This window comes from Eumetopias jubatus, unplaced genomic scaffold, assembly GCF_037043125.1.
Source record: "Eumetopias jubatus isolate StellerSeaLion01/CBP00866 unplaced genomic scaffold, mEumJub1_p1.0 scaffold_8, whole genome shotgun sequence".
Taxonomy (NCBI): Eukaryota; Metazoa; Chordata; class Mammalia; order Carnivora; family Otariidae; genus Eumetopias; species Eumetopias jubatus.
The window spans coordinates 75,445,385-75,458,052 of record NW_028274814.1 but is presented as its reverse complement, the minus strand read 5'-3'; the positions used below and the strand labels follow the sequence as shown (position 1 = coordinate 75,458,052).

Here is a 12,668-nt window from a genome sequence, read left to right as displayed (position 1 = left end):
GTCTGATTATCTTTTAGGGGTTGTTTTTCAAAAAGCTTTCCACTTTGCTGTAATCCTTTTAAGTATGAGAAAAATATTCCCCCTCCTTTTTTCATAGGTTTGTCATAGTAAGAGTGGAGAAGTAAATTCTACTAAAGTGGCAAATCTGGTTAAAGCCTATGTAGACAAATACAAATATTCACGGAAGGGAAGCCAAAAGAAAACTCTGGAAGAACCTGTGTCTACTGAAAAAAACATAGGTTGAAATGGGGAGCACTATAAAGGACACTGTCAAGATATCTGCAAAGTGCAATTTCAACATGTACCTTTAACTGAAAATCATACATAACTGTGATTGAAATTTGGTTTTGATAAAATTATTTTTTTTAATGTAGAATATAAAGTTTTGTTCTAAATAAATATAGTTCTGCACTGCAACTTCTTTATCCTTTCCTCCTCCCGAAAATAAAAGCAAATTCAAGGGGAAGTAAAGGGGTTAAAGGAGTGTGCATTTTTACTAGGACTGTTATAGTATGGATACTGGAAGATGTACAGCTTTTTGATTTGAATAATGGAGTGCATAAATTAGAGTCTTCTAAGTGCACTGGTTTTGGAAAAGATATATATTAATACATTTATTCTGTCAGGCTAAAAATAAAGTATGATCTTTATGATTTTTCCCTCTAATTATAGAAAGTGAAATAATGTATTACCATGAAAAATATTTCTAATAACAGAATATACCAATTGCAGGGTTCCTAATATGTATTTTTAAAGCACACATCTGAATAAATTGCCTAGATAGAAAACAGATTATCACATGAGTAAAATTCAGTGTTCAAAACTTTGGAACACTGTTATTGTATCACCAAATAAAGGTTATGCTGCTTGTTTTTCTTTTGTGCCTTTTTTTCCCCCCAGTTGAGATGAAGCAGTTTGATTTGCTAGATTTACAACTATGGAAGTCTAAAACTCTGTTGAATTTAACAGACCAGGTCGGAAAAAGTGTTTGTATGTAAAAATTTGTAAAAATTATGTTCTTTCACGATATCTCCCACCTATCAGAGAAATGATAAATTATTTGTGCCAACTGGAGAGTTGCTGATGAGTAGTGACCCTCCCTTCCTTGGGACGAAGGTAGAATTACAAAACTCACTTCAGTGGCTTTCAGTTGCTCATCTATCTAATCACTAATGAAATTCTTTTCACACTTGAGAAGTCTCCAAATGCTTTACAGTGAATAAAGTGTTAATTAGGTGACCATATGGTAGCCATTAACCATGCTGCAAAATTCTCGACATTAAAACCTGTGTTTTGGAAGGAGAGGAATTAAATAATGGACTTGGTTAGGCTTTCAGGGACTAGGGATTTGACTGTTTTTTTAAATACTAGAATATGTTAATTTTTACAAAAGGTAAGTTCACAGTGTTAGAGAGCCACTATTTTAATTGGCATCTTAGAAGAAAAAATGAGTTTTATCCATGAAAAACTGTCTTTCATTCCAGTAACAATTTTCAGTAGATACCAAATAACTGGAAAGCTATTCGGATAAGACGTTAATGGCTCTGACAGACGTATGCCTCAGTGAGACAGATTGACCCTTTTACTAGCTACACTAGAGAGCAGGACTCCGTAGGACTGTGCTTTTCTGAAGTAAAGATGATCTGGTTCTCAAGTTTATGTGCATAATACTTTCTTGGTGCTAGCTTTGATAAGGCAAATATTTTGAATTGTTGGCCCCAATAATGATTGTGCTAGTTCATAATCTTTATTAGATTATGAATGTAATCCCAAAAAGTGTTAGAAATATTTCCAAGCAGTTCTTGGTCTTTATTCTGCATTTCTGGGCATTTGTAATATGGTATTCTACTGATTTATATATATTTTTTTAATTAAAGTTTGTGTTTAGATACGGAGGGGAAAAGTTTGGAAGTATATTCTAATAAAATATTAAGACTTTTAAATATCAACACACACCTCATTTGTTTGTTTTGAACTCTAGAAACAATTGTGTGAACTTTCAATCTATTTTCAGTTAAAGCAGGTTCACACTTAGAAAATTTTGTAGCAAATTGCCTAAGATAATTAATCACACAGGGCATACTTTTCCTGCATTTTCTTTCAGTGATGTTTGGGAGTAGGTTTACCATTTAGCTTTGCAAACATGTTTAAAAGTTTTGAAGAAAAAACTAGGTGGAGGTCCAGAGTTAAAGTCTCACATCTTTGGTAGCAGTGCCATGATTATTTCCACCTTTCTTGAAAATAACAAGTGTTGTATTCCATATCTGCTTTGGGGTACTTGGTTAGACTGCATTTAAAATGCTAATGAAGAATGTTACTGGATTAGAATTCAGACTTTTAAAACTTAGAAATACTTAAGAATGTATTAGAAAGTGCATGTTTTATGTTCAAAAAACAATGCTTTAACATTCCCCATTCTTGCTTTTTTCAGAAATTTAATTTTGCATGTGCACAAAAACATTTTGTGGGGTTACAGATTTCTCGTTATTTATTAAGATTCAGTATTAACTTGACCTTTGAATCTTTAGTCCCATTAACTTACTAGTCACACTGACCAATGTTTTAGGCTATAGTGATGCCTAGAAATTAAGACTAAAAGTAATTAATTATTACTTTAACATTCCAAAAGTTTCGTGATTTTTTTTTCCTGGTAATTACCACATTTTCTCCATTATCTTCCTTTAAATGGCCACAGTGTGTACTGTTTGAATGTTCCATCCAAAAGAAAGATGTAGCTTCAGAAGCACGGTGGTTGCCCCACGGTCCACGAGATGTTGTTTGTAGTATGAGGATGGAGTGCTGTCTACTGAAACAATACTCTTAAACAGATATGTAGTATGTAATATTTTCTAATAAATTCTTTTGATAAACAAAGAAGTGTCTGTCTTTAACATTTTATTATTAAGATTCTTGGGAAATGGTGACTTTTACCTCATTATAACTCTTTTCCAAACCCATGTTGAAGTATTTCTTGGATTTGTACCAGAGTAACTAGCACCATAGTTACATTAATTCCAAATTGTAAAGCAAGCTTAGAGTCAGCTATAAGCATTTTTTCCTAATTACAAAATCATTGTAGGAAATTAGGAAAACTTTATTTAAAAAAAATTTGTAGAAGAGGGAAGAAACTGAAAAAAGAAAAATCACCTGTAATCCTACCATTTAAAGGTAACAGTACTGCTCAGACTGCCCATAACTATGTTGTAACTTATCCTTTTCACTTAATGATGTATTTAGAAGTTTTCATTATAATAAAAATTCTACAGCATGATTTTTAATGGCTATATGGTATTCTGTTACATATTGTACCATTACTTAAACCAACCCTCTGCTGTTGGATATTAAGTTGTTTTTACTAATATAAATAAATTAGTAAAATAAAAATTGTACTAACATTCGTTAAGACTGATGTGAACATTTTTGTATATAAATTGATGTATCCCATTTCAGATTATTCTCTGGGGATTAATTCCTAGAAGTAGACTATCTTGGCTGATCAGTTTTTATTTCCCCATAAAAGAATTTTTAATGTGATTATATATATACACGTGATGTATAATTTTAAAAATTCAATCATATTTAATGTAAAACTCCATTATTTTCCTAAGCTGATTTTTCTCTCCAGAGAAAACTGTCAGAAAGGTGTGTGTATCTTTCCTAGATCTTCATGCATTTACAAAAATGATTAAGTTTCCAGGAAAATAGGTTTCACAGATTGTTCTCCTAGCACATGGAGTATATTCTATAAACTGTTCTGCATCTCTGGTCTCCTTAATAAATTGAAAGTATATCTTAATGTCCATGTTGTTTTATAATGGCTTTATCATGTTCCCATGGTGATGGACATTGATATGTTCAGGTTTTGGCTATTAGAAACAATGTTTTACTGAGCACCCTTTGTGACTTAGCTCTAGGAACCTCTATTTTGTGTATGCACTTACACTGAATTTCAGATATGCACATTTTTAATTTGGATAGCATTGCCAAATTGCTCTCAGGAAGGGGTATACTAATTTATAGTCCCACCACAGCGCTGAACTAGAGTGTAGTTCCACCTTTGATACTGTGACTGAACATGTAAAATTAAGATTGCCTTTGGTCATAAGGTCTTAACACCGATTTCATCAAACAGTGCACACCTACTATGTGTCAGGGATTCTTGGATTCTTCACATATTATCAGAATTATACCACAATCTTTTAAAAGAACAGTATAGTAATAGCATATTTATTAAGCTTGTAATATGTGCTGGGTGCACTATCAGACGTGTGTTACCTCTTTTGGTAAAACCAATTCTAATAGGTATCTTTGTTCTGATGAGAAAATTGAGATACATAAAACGAGTTTAATTACACAGTTACTTAGTGATAGAGACAGGATTGAGATACGGGATTGGTAGACACTGAAATTGCTTGACTTGGGGTGTGGGGTGTTACACTGAGCTCCCAGATGTAAACTAATGTTTATAACACATGGGAGTTACAGCTGAACTAAAAAGTAAAGTATACTGGGAACACAGAAGACAGCTGACTGGGAAGGAAGTGAGGCAGGGAAATTTATACTTTGTCTAACTACGTTGTTTCATTGCCTTTTTAACACTTCTGTATTTCCTGTCCTGGAGATACTAAGCTTTTAATATTGAAGCCATCTTTCATGCATTTTCCATTCTCATCCCATCTCCATTCTCTCAAAACAATTGCTATTTCCTCTATATCAAACTGGAATTCCTTTGCAGTAAAATCCAGCTCCCTTAGTTCCCAGCAGTGTTACCATCTGACCTCTTTTTAATAGTCTAAACTATGATTTAGATTCTGTACGCATCAGTTCGTCTTAGACACGACTTACCTTTCAGTAGCACAGCTTTGGTCATATTCTACATCATTTCAGCATACAGTGCTGGCCTCGTGTACACACTAGGGAAGAGTGAGCAAAACAATACTGTTTTCACTCTCGTAGAACTACATAATATTGTGGGAAAAGCAGCTATATATTTATATAACTGATTCAGGAATGACAGAGGATCCTGCATGATCCAAGAATCTGTGATAGGGTAACAGGACCTAATAGTGATCAGTGAGAGTCCCTGGAAGAAGTGGCACTCAAGAGCTAAAAGATGAATAGGAACTAAGCAAGGAGAAAAGACAAGCTGGCAGAGGAAATAGGTGCAAAAGGTCTGGAACCCAAAAGCGTGACAACCGCAAGCCTAAATTGGCTGGAGTGAAGATTGCTGGAGACTTCTTAAGGCAATCGGTTTTGCAAAGAAAAGCTTTTGAGATCTTTCAAGCAGGAGGTATTTGATATAAGCAGATTTGCATTTTGAAAGATTACTCTGCTCAATCTTTCAATGGCTTAATAAAGTGGTTAGTAAATGTGAAAAGGCGTTCACAGTTAATGTTACACATTTTCTTTTATCAAACTATCAATTTAATTCTGGCAAGAGTCCCATTAAGAACTAGTACTGGTGGCCATTTGTACAAGTTTTCTGAAAGGCAACTGAAAATAAGTACAAAGAGCCTTAAAAGGGCCATATACTCTTTCCATAATAATAAAACCTACTGGTTCACATAGTCCTCCTTTCTAGTATTTAACAGTGGAAAATTGGGGGGGGATGGTTAAACTGTGGTTCATTCATGTGAAGGCATTTGACAGCTGTTGTAACTGTTTCCAGGGATAAAAAGATGAAATGGAGGAAAACAGGACAGAAACTATATTGGCCCTTGGACAAGGAGGGGCTAGGGGCACCAAACCCCTGTACAGTCAGAAATCCGCATAGAATTTGTGACTCCCAAATACTTAACTACTAATAGCCCTCTTTTGACTGGGAGTCTTAACTGACAACATAGTCAACATGTATTTTGTATGTTACCTGTATTATCACACTGTATTCTTAATATAAGCTGGAGAAAAGAAAATGTAAAAATTCTAAGGAAAATACATTTATTAGTACTGTAGCATATTTATCAAAAAATCCATGTATAAGTGGACCCCTGCAGTCCAAACCTGTGTTACTTAAGGGGTAACTGTATGTATAATATTCCAACTTACCTTTTTTTTAAGGCAAAAAAAATACAAATTCTTAATAGGGGTTATTTCTGGGTAGCAGAGGATCTTCTTTTAATGCTTTTCTTTAGCTTCCAACTTCACTACAGTGAGTTAAGAGTTGTATGATCATAAAAACCTTTTAAGAAAATTGCAGTCCTCACTGCTTGGGACATGACAGTGGGGGAATGGGTAGGAGGCTTTGCTTTAGGCTGGGGAGTTACCAACTTCCCACTCTAGAACTGGCCTAAGGTCTCAGCTTGAGCACCTGTGATAGGTGTCTCATAGATTGCTCTCCATACACAGCTCCCCAGGGAGGAGCACAGCCTCCTATGGTAGCTGATGGGTGCTAGTCTGTAAGTAGTCAATACCCACTGGCTTTCTGGGCTGAGACATCCCTTAGTCATAAGGAAGTAGATTTCCCAAACCATAACTAGTTTGGTATATTTCCCCCGATCGTGTGAGCACTAGAGAAGATAATCCACTTAAGGTAGGTAGGGGTCTTGGCGTCTTGGCTTTAAAGCTCACAAAGAACTGAGGCACAATTTGTGCCCCTGAGTATGTTACTTCTCTGAGCCAGAGTGGCCTATAAAAGGGACTGCTGCCTACCTACCTAGAGGATTAAGTGAGATAATAGATGTGAAAGTAATTTCCTGTATTTTTACTTGGAGAATCTGCCCTAAAATCCAGACTGGTTTTCCCACCATGTTGATAATGACGGAAATACAATTTACATGTCCAGTGGCTTGAAATCTAACTGCATGTTTAGGGTCACAGAGCTTTAAAACGAAAAACCAATACACAGAGACTTCCAGGAAGATTATCGAAGTAGGAAGATCCTAACATCCAATGGATGCAATGAGGTAACACCCACATCAGTGTAAATAACCCAGAAGATGATTTGAGGACTGGCAGAACACATTCATTCTGCACAGCTGAATGCACAGAAGAGATCACATCAAAGAGGGCAGGAAGGGCAGAGAGAGAGTGGGGAGCTAAACTAAGGGCAGGTACCTTTGGGAGACTTTTCCAAGAACAAAAGAGCTGGCTGACGCCATTTCCCTCCCCCACACCCTGCCCCCACAGACACCTGTGGGAACCAGTGCAGCAGCAACACTCTACGTAACTTGCTAACGGTGCACCTGCCCCTGCATTCTCCTGTGGACACATCCCATCCAGCCAGGCCTGTAGGTGTCCTCCCACAACAGATCTGTGCATACCTTGCTGACACTGCATGGCCCACCCCCAGCTCTTCTATGGATCCACCCACCCCAACCGACACCACCAGCCCTGGTCCCTGGCAGCTGCAGGCCTTTCCTGCAGCAGACCGGCCGGACCTTGCTACCACCACGTGTCCCACTCCTGTGTTCTGCGGACCTAACCCCTCCAATGTGCCCTTGGCCAGAGCCCCTCCAAAGTGGTGCCACGAGCCTGGCAGTGTGCAAGCAGCCCCCACAGGGCCCAGCATCACTCCAAAGTGACTCCTCTGGGGGAAGAGGAAGATAACCATACACACCAGTCCTACTGTGGCCCCAATAGTGGGCTAGGGGCAAAGCTTCTCAGTGGGCAACACAGAAAGTGTCCTGCAGTTTGGTGCTACTGCATCTGGCAAACACCTGGTCTGACTCAAGCCCAAGGTGGCCCCAGACTGGCTTACTAACGACACAGGGACCAAACCCCACACACAACAGGCAAAGAGAGACATTGCAGGTGGACTGGAGGGAAAAGTGGCTCAGCCACAACAGTAGGGAGCACGCAATACATGTAAGAGACACCCTTGAAGTGCCAGGTTTTGGGGAGCAGGGGGCATTATACTGCAGGGCACTATAGGATCTCTTCTTCATAAGCCCACTACTTTCAAGGGCAGGAGACGTAGCTAAGTTTTCTAACAGAGAGAGGAAGACAAGATGAGACAGAGGACCGTCTGTGCCAATAGAAAGAATAGGACAAAATTACAGCAACAGAGCTAAGTGAGATAAATAATAGGTCTGTGAATTTAATGGTCATAAAGAGACTCGCTGGACTTCAGAAAAGAGTGGAGGATCTCAGTGAGACCCTTAATAAAGAGATGGAAAACAAAAAAAGAACCAATCAGAGATAACTCAAAAAAATTAAAACTACACTAGTGGGAATAAATAGTAGACTAGAGGAAGCGTAAGAATGGATCAATGACCTGACGGACAGAGTAATGGAAAGCAACCAAGCCAAACAGGAGAGAGAAAAAATAATACACAAAAATAGACTTATGGAACTCAGCAACTCATCATGTATAACAACATTCCCATTATAGGGATCCCAGAGGGAGGAGAGAGACAAAGGGGGCAGAAAAGGTAGTTCAAGAAATACTTGAAAGTTTCCCCCAAGCTGGGGAAAGAAACAGAAATCCCCCAACACAATCAACCCAAGGAGGTCCCCGCCAAGACACACAGTAATTAAAATGGCAAAAAGTAGTGATAGAGAATTTTAAAAACAGTTACATAAGAGGCAAATCCCATAAGGCTATCAGCTGATTTTTTAACAGAAACTTTGCAGGCCAGGAGAGAGTGACATGATGTATTCAAAGTGCTGAAAGGAAAAAAAACCTACAACCAAGAATACTCTACCCGGCAAGGCTATCACTCAGAATAGGAGGAGAGATAAAGAGTTTCCTAGACAAACAAAAGTTAAAGAAATTTATCACCATTAAACTATCCCTACAAGAAATGTTAAAGGGGACTTTTTGAGTAGAAAGAAAAGACCCATCAGTAGGAGTAAGAAAAGTAGGAAGCACAAAAGTAGTAAAATGAAGCATGTCTATAAAAATCAGTCAAGGGATTCACAAGATAAAAGGATATAAAGTATGACACCATACACCTCAAACATGGCGGGGGGGGGGGGAGTAAAGAATAGGTTCAGACTTAAGCCACCACTGATTTAATATAAATTGCTATATGCATAAGATGTTATGGGGATTAAAGTTAACTAATATCAATGAGCACTGAGTAATGTATAGAATTGTTGAATCACTGTATTGTACACCTGAAATGAGTATAACACTGTATGGTAACTATACTGGAATTAATTCGTTTAAAAGGCAATACACAGGCTCACCCCAGACCCATTTAATCAGTCTCTGGGTTTGGGATAGTTTAAATCTCCCAGGTGTAGGCTAATGTGCAGCCAAGAAGCAAACCACTATGCAGCTTTTTTAGATCCCCTGTAGATCACAGCTGTTCTGTTAGAACAACATAATTAATTAGATCACAGCTTGTCTTTAAAACCATTTAGATTCTATCCTCCCTCTCAAAGGCAGCAAGGGCACCTGACAGTTTATCCTCACTGTTTTTTAAACCTTGTTTGCAAATACCAGTTTATCTGGGGTTTAGATCCCACTAAGCAGAGAGATAAGATCTTGAACATTTCCTGGGTGCTCACAGTTCCAGGGTAGAGTAAGATTCTTGTAGGAATCCAGCTGTTGGTAAGGTCAGGCTGTGTATGCTCAATTCAACAGGCTTTTATTTACACACTTGCTTAAAGGAATTCTAGACATTTCTAAAATTATCACTGTAACATGGCTTTTTCTAAATCATTTCTGGAAGTCTTTCTTTTACACTTTAATAGCTGATAGCATGTCCCCCTTAGCTATAGCAAGTGCAGTTATGATTACCAATCACAGCAGCAGGGACTAACACCAAGTGCTTCTTACTGGCTCTTCATAACCACCTTTAAAGTAGGTCCTATTATTAACCTCATTTGTCAAATGAGGATGAGGTTCAGTTACTTAGCCAGGGTCACTCAGACCTCACAGAGGTGGCTGAGTCCAAAGTCTATGCCTGTAACTATGTCCCAATGCTGCCTCTTGGCTCATCACAAGATCTACCCAACCATATGTGCCCCACACTTACCCCTACTCACTCAACATACCCAGTCTGGGCACCAAAAATGGCTTGTCCATACTCACTACTTCTATTGTCCCTCTCCAGGGTACATGAAGTTCTTATAATCACTCACCTACTCAACTATCTAACCAGCTGGTCCCTCTATCTAGTCTTCCAGTTCATCCTTCAGACTTCTTCGAACCGTTTAATTCCATTAATATTAAATACTTGGTCTGAGCAGTGTAATTCCCATATGCTGTATTGCCAACAAACTTTTTACAGAACACCTAAACAAAATCTTGAACCATTATGAATGGGTCTGCCCAGGTTCAGGTGAAGACAGCAAATCTGCTAAGCCAGCCTCTTGCCCATCCCCCAACCCAACTGACTTTGTGCCATCTTTGGATAGTTCCAGGATCTCTTAGCACTGAACACGGACTATATCCATGATTTGCTAACTCTTGTAGGCTGCTCTGTGGTAGTATCTTAATAGATAATTAGATACAATTCCACAGCTAAGAAAATGGTCAACAGAAATGCATTCCCAAGTACACCAAGAGACAAGGATAAAGATGCTCATGGTATCATTTGTAATAGCCCCAAGGTGGAAACAACTCAAATGCCATCAATTTTGGAATACTATTCAGCAATGAAAATAAAGGAACTGTTGTTACTTGCAACCATACAGATGAATCTTACAGCCAAGTTGAGTGAAAGATGATGGAAACAAAAGAACACAATTCAACACTGCATTTCTATATTAAGTTCAAAAATAGGCAAAACTATATTATAGCATTTACAGATCTATACTTAGATGATTTAAAAAAAAACTTTAAAGGAAGTGATTGTCCTTAAAATCAGGAGAGTGGTCACTGGTGTGGGGGAGAGAGGGGTGGTGATTGGGACAAAAGCCCTCTCGGGCGGAGAGGGACTGCCAAGGTCTACTGCTTGGTCTGGGCAGTGGTCACAGAGCGATTTGCTTTATAGTAAAAAAGCTCTACTCTTTATTCTATGCACTTGGTTATATGCGTTTGAGGTGGGGATTTCACAATAAAACTTTGTGTTAAAAAAAAAAAGGTCAACAATTAGCTCAGAGCCCTTGTTTAGATTTGTGATAGTCAATCTACCATTCTTTATCTTTTCCTTTCTTTCAACCCAGTCCCAATGGGGAAAGAAAATCATACGGGGGGGAAATTGCCACTGAAAGAATTCTGCATCACATAAAATATCCTTCTGTTTGGAATCAGAAAAATAGAGCAACAAATGTGCCAGGGCCTACTCCGTGCAAGAGTGAAGCCATTGTGTGTATATACTTAAAATTGTGCTTTCTGTATTAGATTGTGGCAGCTTTTGTTCCTTTCTTTCAGTTACTATTTTAACAAACTATGTCAATTTTCAAAGGTTGCACAACTCAGAAAGTTGCCTGTTCCCAGTCCAACAAGAGTGAATTTGTTTAAAGGGTCAATCCCAAAATTAGTCATTAACTTTCACACAGTTTAGCTGTAAACAGGGCATATCTCATCATTCAAATCAGTAAATCCTCTCTAAAGCCAAGGCTAAACATTTCCCCATCAGTTTAGGGAAACCATAGAGTACAGTCCAGAGATTCTGGAAACCCTCCCCCACCCCCCACCGAATGTATTTCAACCTATTTGTCATGATTGATTTCCAGACTACACTTCATGAAGCCCTTTAGGTTCTCTGCTTGGTGGCCAAAGCATTTCTCTGCTTTAGCAACATCTAACTCACACTGCACCATTTAATCTATAACCTCTCTTCTTGAACAAGACCTCTCCAAACTCAAACACTCTCTCACCACTGTTAGGTCTGCCAAATTTCTATCAGCCCTGAAAGTCTCCAAAAGACATTCTTCTTTCTCCACGAAGCCCATCCCACTTTGCCTTCCCCACTCATCAATTAAATGAAGTCTACCGCATGACTGAACTCATGAAACACTTTATAATTCTTTTAACAGCTCGTGTTTTACCTTTGTTACTGGGCAGCCTTGGGAAGCTTGTCTCAGCTTCAGAGCAGAACTGTCCCCTTCATCTTCCGAACGAACAGCAGAGGTACTCCATCAATGCTTAAGCTGAATGAGATGTAAGGGAGGTATAAACAGAGGAAAAAATCCTATTAACATCCTAAAAAAGTTTAGAAAAACTTTATCCAGAAGAATCAGCTAACAGTTGTTCAAATTATACACCAGAGTGGATAGTTGTTGGTTGGAGACTGTGGTTTCAGTTTACTATAAACCCTTGTCTTAGTAATGTTCCTTTGTTAAGGGAATTCCCAGAAAGTTTTTCTGGCTCTAAGAAGTTAAGTAATGCCAAATTAATAAATGGAATACTTGGGGAAAAATCTGAGGAATTATAGAAAATCTTAAACAGTCAACATACTGCATAGGAAGAAAATATTTAATAGAAACAATGCAGCAAATAAAAAGATTTGTACCAAAAACAAGTGTCTTACGTCTGACTCCTCCTGGAAAGAATTCTAATTACTCTAGAATTAGTTTCATTTGTGCTCATTAAATAGCTCCACTTACTTGCCATTTGACTTTGGTCAAGGTAGTCAGTCATCCCAACCCTCTCTACCCACCTTGTAAGATTAGCTAACATTGGGTTTTTATAAAGACTGAGACAATACACGTAAAATGCTTAGTGTAGTGAATGACAGGAATTGTGTTAAGCAAATGTTAATGACCAACATAAAGTTTGGAAACTAAATATCTGTCAATAAGGGGTCCAAATAATAAATCATGGTGTACCTATA

The 12,668-nt window shown here is 38.1% G+C and overlaps 1 protein-coding gene and 1 long non-coding RNA gene across 4 annotated transcripts in view; one reads left to right on the top strand and one right to left on the bottom strand.

The window, feature by feature from the left end:
• Positions 1-876, top strand: part of SCAF11 (SR-related CTD associated factor 11) — a 79,409-nt gene extending 78,533 nt beyond the window's left edge. For all 3 annotated transcript variants that reach the window (XM_028123135.2, XM_028123136.2, XM_028123134.2), the window contains one exon: positions 98-876. In XM_028123135.2, coding sequence (XP_027978936.1) covers positions 98-244 — 147 coding nt within the window. In that variant the 3' untranslated portion in view covers positions 245-876. The remainder of the gene's footprint in view (positions 1-97) is intronic.
• Positions 877-4,853: 3,977 nt separating this feature from the next.
• The window catches only part of LOC114224099 (uncharacterized), an 8,756-nt gene continuing 941 nt past the window's right edge, over positions 4,854-12,668 (bottom strand). Inside the window, exons 2-3 of the long non-coding RNA XR_003612317.1 lie at positions 11,884-11,985; positions 4,854-4,913 (exon numbers count right to left, since the gene is read on the bottom strand). This is a non-coding gene — a long non-coding RNA (uncharacterized LOC114224099). The remainder of the gene's footprint in view (positions 4,914-11,883; positions 11,986-12,668) is intronic.